We start from the raw sequence: 8,492 nt of genomic DNA, 5'->3' as shown, positions 1-8,492 counted from the left end.
ACTGTAGCTTCCCAATACATTTATGATAGTATAATTTATGTTATTAAGAATTTAGACTGTTTCACTAAGAATTCTGATATCCATAATTATAACACTAGAAACAAAAATAAGCTTGCCATAAAGAAGTTTCGTGTCCGTAAAGTACAGAAGTCATTTGTTGGGCAATGCATTCATTTTTATAATAAGTTACCTGACACTGCTTTGAGATTACCCCTCCCAGCTCTTAAGAACTACTTAAAAAAATCATTGATGTTAAAGGCTTATTACAGAGTCGAGGACTATTTGACAGACAAACATGCATGGCCCGAACCAGAAACTACAAAAAACGAATAGCAATTAAAATAATTGTATTATGTATAGAGGACACAGTTCAGATAAGAAAGCACATCAAATATTTTATATTTTATGTTGTGTAGTGGTGCTGATAGCACCAGTGCATCTTCAAACCCTGGACGCTCGGACTAAAACCGGTCGTCCATCCATGGCCGCGCCCGCGCCGCGCGCCGTGCGCCCCGGACCCCGCGCCCCGCGCCCCCGGGCAGGACATTCTCGCACCGACCGCGCTACACGAAACACGACGGCCCGCGTCCGTCCCGCTCGCGATATAGACTGTACGCGCCGCGCTCTGATTTGATTGTAACGGTCAATTTATTGTTATTAATATATTTTTATAAAAGTTATACAGTCCGCTCATTTATCTCCAGTAGCTAGACCAACATATGGTCCTTAAACGCCGTTGAAATTGACAGTGGACCGTTACAAGCGCGATTTAAAATATCACCGTTATATCGCGCCCGTCGTACTGCAACTTATAACGACGGATCTACGAGTGAAGGTCGCAGCTCGTCGTGAAAAGTACATCTTCAATTCGTCATCTACAACCGCCCGTCTTAAGTTGTCTTCGTGATTGCTACACAAAACTGAGGTCTTCGCCGTGTTCATCATAACTTCGAAGTGCACGGCCCCTGCAGCGCAGCATTATCTACGAACTACGTGCAATAAAAACAACAACACCGGGTGTACATCGAATGCAAATATACATACATCAATCATCAAGAGAAATCGTCGGGATTGGAGCTCACTACCTACCGGCCTACATTTACGGATAGCATAACTGTGAGATCATTCCATTATTCCCCTTACTTTGGTTTGCATTCCCATAGTAATTAAATTAACATTTAAAATCATTCCAGTAAAGTTAATAGTCTATTTAAAATTGCTTCTATCATATTTGCATATCTAAAGTTATCATTTTCAATCTTACAAAGCTTTATTTCGTGTTTACATCTTAATTATCTTCATTTAATAAAAGTCAATTTCATTAAAGAGTAAAATTAAATCATAAATAAATTTCATAGCAAAAAGTGGGTTGGTCGAGATAAGCGTTTTAGTGCCACGAATTTTTTCATAGCAATATCACAATTTCCTAAACGTAGTATAAATTTTAGCGCCTGCAAAAAGTTAATAACAAAGTTGAGTTTAGCGTTGCTATTTAAAATTCTTTGGCAACACAATTAATGCTTAGTACATTCATACTTAGTAAAATTTTAGTCTTGAATTGCATTTTTTTTCTTTTTTAATTTTTTTTTCAAAACATTAATTGCAAAATGGCTACAGAAGCGCGCATCAAAGAATTAATTAAAAAACGTGGAACGCTTAAAGCTAAGCTTACGCAATTTTCTGCATATTTGGCTACGGCAAAATCTTGTAATCAATTAAGTGAGCCACAATTGGTCGAATTAGACCTACGCATAAATAAAATAGATGCTTTATATGAGCCATATGACACGTTTCAGAGCGAGTTGGAGCAGCTAGTGGAGGACCCGAGCGAGCTGTATACCGATCGAGAGCAGTTTGAAGGGACTTACTACCACGAGCTCGCCATCGCGCGCGAACTTTTGGAGCGTCATCGTAGTCAGCGCGCTAAGGATAACGCCAGCGCCAGGTCGGAGGTAGGTTCCGATGAGTGCCCTACTGTCATAACTTGCAAGCCAGGTAACGTACGCTTGCCAAAAATAAATCTACCACATTTTAGCGGCGGCTGTCAAAATTGGTTGGAATTTAAAGATATTTACGTCTCATTAATACATACAGAGAAATCCATAGATGATATCAATAAATTCCACTACCTACGTGCTTCTCTTCATGGAAGTGCAGCCATAGTAATCCGTAGCTTAGATTTTAGAGCAGAAAATTATAACGCAGCATGGAAATTGCTTTGCGATAGGTATGACAACAAACAATTATTGGTAAATAACCATGTTCAAGCTCTTTTTAACATAGACCCTCTTCATCGAGAATCTTGCCATGGTCTCCGAACAATAGTTGATACTGCAAATAAAAATCTTCGAGCACTGGCTACCCTTGATCAGCCAGTTAATCATTGGGATACTTTAGTGATTCATATAATGTCGTCAAAGTTAGACAACATTACGAGTAGGAAATGGGAGGAGCATAGAAACTCATTGTCGGAGCCTCCATCACTTGACAATTTCCTTACATTTTTGAGCAACAGGTGTAATCTTCTTGAAACATTAGAGGAATCGAAAAATAGCAAGTCTAAGGCAGACTCATCATCATCATCGGTCAATAAGCCTAAAAGTTTCCTAGCCAATTCAAGTCAACATGACAGTATAAAAAATCATATTAAACCTTGTCCCTTATGTAACAAGACCCATTATATCTTCAATTGCGACACCTTCAGAGCGTTGCCGGTTGACCAACGTTGGACTAAGGCCAAGGAGTGTAAGGTATGCCTTAACTGCCTGCGCCCTGGCCATCATGAGTCAAAATGCAGTCTTAGTCATTGCAAATATTGCAAAGTCAGGCACAATACGTTGTTGCACACACATAATGACACAAATACACCCTCGGAACACGTATCCTTGTCTGCGAACAATCATGTCATGGGTAACGTAACACCACATGTTTTCCTTTCCACAGCTCTGGTGAAGGTCAGTGATAGCAAGGGTCAATTCCACACAGTTAGGATCATGCTTGACAATTGCAGCACTGCAAATTACATTTCGCAGAGTTTGGCTAGTGAACTGTCATTGACAACACGTCCTGTAATTTCTAACACTTCTGGCTTAGAAGACCAAGAGACAAAAAGTGTCCAAGCTTGCTCTCTTCATATGGAGTCTCGCGATGGAACTTTTAAGACAGACATTGATTGTTACATATTATCTAAGGTCACACGACCCATACCTGATCAATTTTTGAACGTTCAGGAAGTACCTATACCTTCAGGACTTTGTTTAGCTGACCCCTCTTATTATGAACCGTCTTCAATAAACCTTCTGGTAGGTGCCCCAGTCTTTTGGGCTGTTATTGGTTCAGGGCGTATAGATCTTGGTAAACAAAATCCACTTCTTGCTGAAACCAAACTCGGCTGGCTCGTCGTGGGCTCTTTGCATCAGCCAACCCGTAACAAACCTCATAATCCTGTTTGTTTCTTTCTTAATGACCAACAAACAGGCATAGATCTATCTCCATTTTGGGAGCTTGACACAATACCTTCGAAACATAATCTCACCGTAGACGAAAATACATGTGAGCAAATCTTCACTACTACAACAAAACGCGATGAAGAGGGACGCTTTGTAGTCACGTTGCCGTTGAAGGAGTCTCCAGACGTATTGGGGAGCTCATTTGAACTGGCTCGACGCAGGTTCCTTTCCTTAGAGCGAAAGTTTGATCGGGATCCCTTATTCAGAGACCGATACATTGACTTTATGACTGAATATGAAACCTTAGGTCACATGAGTGAAAGCTTTCATGACACTTCGCGACAATCATACTTCTTGCCACATCATGGCATATTGAGAGATAGCACCACTACCAAGCTAAGGGCGGTTTTTGACGCGTCTGCTGCCACCACGTCTGGAAAGTCCTTGAACGACATCCAGCTGGTTGGACCTAGGATCCAAGATGATTTATTCGCTATCCTACTTAGATTCCGTCAACATAGGTTTGTAGTGTCTGCGGACATAGAAAAAATGTACCGACAAATTCTGGTCGACGAAGATCAACGGTCTCTTCAAAAAATTCTTTGGCGGTCTAGCCCCTCGCAACCTATAAAAATTTTCACGCTTAATACTGTGACCTATGGTACAGCGTCAGCGCCCTATCTTAGCACACGCTGTCTTCTCCAATTGGCGCAGGACTCTTTAGATAAGCAAACGCACGATGCAATATCAAAGGACTTTTACGTAGACGACTTCTTGTCAGGGTCACAGTCAATTGCTGATACCGTGTCTTTATGTCAAAAGGTCATAGACACTCTTCGCTCAGCGAAATTCAATCTTCGTAAGTGGCAATCAAATAACGAAAATATTTTGAAGCAAATCAATAATAATGAGACTTCTCTCAATCATACCGTTAACTTAAGTGAAAAAGAATTGTCAAAAACACTTGGCATTAACTGGCATAGTGCCCTAGATACGTTGACCTTTAAAATAAACATTACAGTTCCGTCAGTAGTTACCAAACGCACTATATTGTCAGCCATAGCGCAGGTGTTTGACCCTCTTGGTTTAGTTACACCTTGCATTGTAGAAGCTAAAATTTTGATGCAAAAATTATGGGTAGACAAAATTAATTGGGATCAGCCTCTTTCGGGTAGACTACTTACAGCATGGAATAATTTTGCTAAAACACTACCTAGCCTAAATGGTGTAAATATACCAAGATGGATATTAGGTGATTCAGCTACTTTGATTGAATTTCACGTGTTTACGGACGCTTCAGAAAAGGCATATGGAGCTTGCCTTTACGTCCGCTCCGTGGCTGGGGATGGCTCTGTGTGTGTGCGTCTTCTGGCCTCCAAGAGCAAAATTGCACCTATCAAGGCCACGACCATTCCTCGACTCGAACTTTGTGCAGCATTGTTAGGGGTAAGACTGTGTGCAAAAGTCCTGGAGTCGCTGACCTTGAAACCAGAACGTTGCACATTTTGGTGCGACTCCATGATTGTTCTTGGATGGTTAAAATCTTCTCCGGCTCTTCTACGACCGTTCGTAAAAAACCGTATCTCCGAAATACAAGACAGCTTTCAAGCAGAATGTTGGCGTTACGTGCCTTCTAAGGATAATTCTGCTGATCTCGTGTCTCGGGGTCTTAATGCGGAACTTATACAAACCTCTTCTTTGTGGTGGTCAGGGCCATCATTTCTATCCTTTGATCCTTCACAATGGCCGACCGCACCTGGTTCTGAAAGTGAAATCCCATTACCAGAGACTATAACACAAAATAAATCATTCGTCATCACTTCCCACAATTCAGATGACGCCAATATCATTCAGACATTGATCAATAATCGCTCAGATTATGCAAAAATACAGCGGGTAATTGCCTACATACAACGATTCACTTACAATTGTCGTAATACTAGTAATAAAAGACAAGGTTACCTTACCACCTCTGAATTATCTGCTGCGTCAACTTTAATCCTTCGAGTGTCTCAGCAAACTGCATTTCCTGAAGACTATGAACTGCTAAAATTGGGGAAGGAGTTACCTAAGCAAAGCAGACTAAAATCATTGTCTCCATTTTACGACGCTGGCCTTATCAGGGTCGGTGGTCGACTTCTTAATTCATTTTACGATTACGGTGTTAAGCACCCAATAATTGTTTGTTGTAAACAACCTATAATCAAGATTCTTGTTAGAATGTTGCATCTTCGCGCCCTCCATGCAGGTCCTCAATTACTTATGTCCATCTTACGTCAAAATTACTGGACACTTGGGGGTCGCAACTTAGTAAAGCAAACAGTGCGAAAATGTATCCGCTGCATTAGACTCAAAGCAGAAACCATTCAACCTGTAATGGGCAACTTACCAAAGGAGCGGTTACATCTAGAATTTCCATTCATAGAAACAGGTACTGACTACGCAGGACCTATTTTGATAGCCGATCGCAAGGGTAGAGGCTGCAGACTTATAAAGGCATACATCTGCATTTTCGTTTGCTTAGCAACACGGGCACTTCATTTGGAGCTTGTCTCTGACCTTACTAAGGAAGCTTTTATTGCAGCACTCGATCGGTTTACAGCTCGTCGAGGGAAGCCGAGAACCATATTTTCGGATAATGGCACTACCTTTGTTGGCGCCGCCAACGAGCTCGCTCATGTGTTGAACCAAGATTTAGCTAAGGATAGAGTTGCTGAAGGTATTAACTTTTCATTTATTCCCGCTTACACCCCCCATTTCGGCGGCTTATGGGAGTCTGCCGTCAAATCCGTAAAGCATCATTTACGGCGAGTGTTAGGCCTTACGCATCTTACCTTCGAAGAAATGACCACATGCCTTAGCCAGGTCGAAGCAATTTTAAATTCACGACCGCTTACACCTCTTTCCGACGACCCCTCTGACCTTGCACCCCTCACTCCATCACATTTCCTTATTGGGAGATCTCTCACGTCTGTGCCACATCGACAAGTCTCCAGCCAGAACATCTCAAGTCTCCAAAGGTTCCACCGGATTGAGGTTCTCAGACAGCACTTTTGGAATCGTTTCTCAACCGAGTATATCGTCAACCTTCAACAGAGGACCAAGTGGCGTAGTTCCAGAGGAAGACTTGAAGTAGGAACCATGGTGGTAGTGAAGGAGAACAACCAGCCGCCTCTTATGTGGCTAATGGGCCGTATCGTCAATGTGCTACCTGGGAAAGATGGAGTCGCCAGAGTAGCAGACATCAAAACAAAGAAGGGAATCATACGTCGTGCCTTTAATACGATATGCCCTCTTCCAATCCACAGTCTTGAAGACAATGGGTCTTCAACGCCGGGAGTATATGGTGCTGATAGCACCAGTGCATCTTCAAACCCTGGACGCTCGGACTAAAACCGGTCGTCCATCCATGGCCGCGCCCGCGCCGCGCGCCGTGCGCCCCGGACCCCGCGCCCCGCGCCCCCGGGCAGGACATTCTCGCACCGACCGCGCTACACGAAACACGACGGCCCGCGTCCGTCCTGCTCGCGATATAGACTGTACGCGCCGCGCTCTGATTTGATTGTAACGGTCAATTTATTGTTATTAATATATTTTTATAAAAGTTATACAGTCCGCTCATTTATCTCCAGTAGCTAGACCAACATGTAGGTAAATTACATATTTAATGATATTGAGATTCATATTATCTTTTTCTTCTGTGACAATTTGATGTTTTCTCTGAAGAAGAACGACGTATTATTAAGCAATAATATAATTTATTGAAATTAATTTCCATAGAGTACCTAGTCTGTTCATATTCTTTGATGAATACTTTTGCATGTTAAATTGTATCTTGTTATTTAATGCATGTTAGTTATAAGATGTAATGTTTTGAAAAGAAGTTGCCCGCCGAGTTTCTTGCCGGTCCCATAGTGGATACCCCCCTCCCAACTGAGGGGGGACTGAAATCTTCTCGAGGCTGAGGCGTAGGGTTAGAGCCGGCGTAGCTTTATTTGACGTTCATATGCGCATTGTAATATGCCTACTTGAAAAATAAATATTTCATTTTCATTTTCATTTTCAATATTAGTAATTCTAGAGAGCTATGGAAAAATCTCAAGAGAGACGTGCTTTCAGATAGACGTTCTGAAAAAGAACTTCCGAGCCACTTTAATGACCCTGATCTCTTGAATAGTCATTTCCTCGATCTTCCTGGAAGCCAGGACACCAGCATTAGTAATCTGACTTTTTACGAGTTCAATCGTTTCTGTCAGTCTTCATTTCACCTAAAACAGGTCAGTGAAAACCAGGTCATGAAAGTCATAAAAAAAATAACGTCCAACGTCGCACAGGGCGTCGATGGCATCACTCTGGATATGATTACGCTTACCTTGCCGCGAACATTAGGCACTATTACGGCGATAGTAAACAGGTCGATTACTACACATACATTTCCTGACGCCTGGAAAACCGCCCTCGTACGTCCTCTGCCTAAAGTCACGAACCCTACGTCTATGAAAGATCTGCGACCAATAAGTATTCTGCCATGTCTTTCCAAGATTATTGAAAGCGTGGTATGCGAACAGATGTCAGAATACTTGGAAGTGAATAACATCTTACCCGCTGCACAGTCCGGCTTCCGCAAACACCGTAGTACCACCACTGCCTTGCTAGATGTGACTGACAATATCTTAGCGTCTCAAGATAACGGAAAAGGTACGATATTAACGCTATTAGATTTCTCAAGAGCCTTCGAAACTATTAATATTTCGTTACTCCTTTCGAAGCTCACGTATTACGGTTTCGAAAACGGCACTGTGAAGTGGTTCGCAAGTTATCTTACCAATAGAAGACAATTGGTTGAAATCCGTGGAGCTGATGGTAGGAGCATAGTGTCTAAAATTAGGGGAGTCTCAAGGGGAGTACCTCAAGGCTCCATTTTGGGTCCCTTGTTATTTATTCTATATTGTAGCGACTTGGTTAGGGTAATTGAGCATTCTAAATTTCATATTTATGCAGACGATCTTCAAATTTATATTGATTGCAACAGTAGGAACTGTA

The 8,492-nt window shown here is 42.0% G+C and overlaps 1 protein-coding gene across 1 annotated transcript; it reads left to right on the top strand.

The window, feature by feature from the left end:
* Window positions 1–422: 422 nt before the first annotated feature.
* On the top strand, window positions 423–6,964 carry LOC125232886. The gene is made up of 2 exons (XM_048138712.1): window positions 423–1,952; window positions 2,944–6,964. Exon 2 carries the CDS (start codon window positions 2,994–2,996, stop codon window positions 6,840–6,842), a length of 3,849 nt encoding a protein of 1,282 aa, XP_047994669.1. The 5' UTR covers window positions 423–1,952; window positions 2,944–2,993; the 3' UTR covers window positions 6,843–6,964.
* Window positions 6,965–8,492: the final 1,528 nt, after the last annotated feature.

This window comes from Leguminivora glycinivorella, chromosome 13 (genome assembly GCF_023078275.1).
Source record: "Leguminivora glycinivorella isolate SPB_JAAS2020 chromosome 13, LegGlyc_1.1, whole genome shotgun sequence".
Classification (NCBI taxonomy): Eukaryota; Metazoa; Arthropoda; class Insecta; order Lepidoptera; family Tortricidae; genus Leguminivora; species Leguminivora glycinivorella.
The sequence above is the reverse complement of the archived record's forward strand: the minus strand, read 5'-3'. Positions and strand labels throughout refer to the sequence as shown.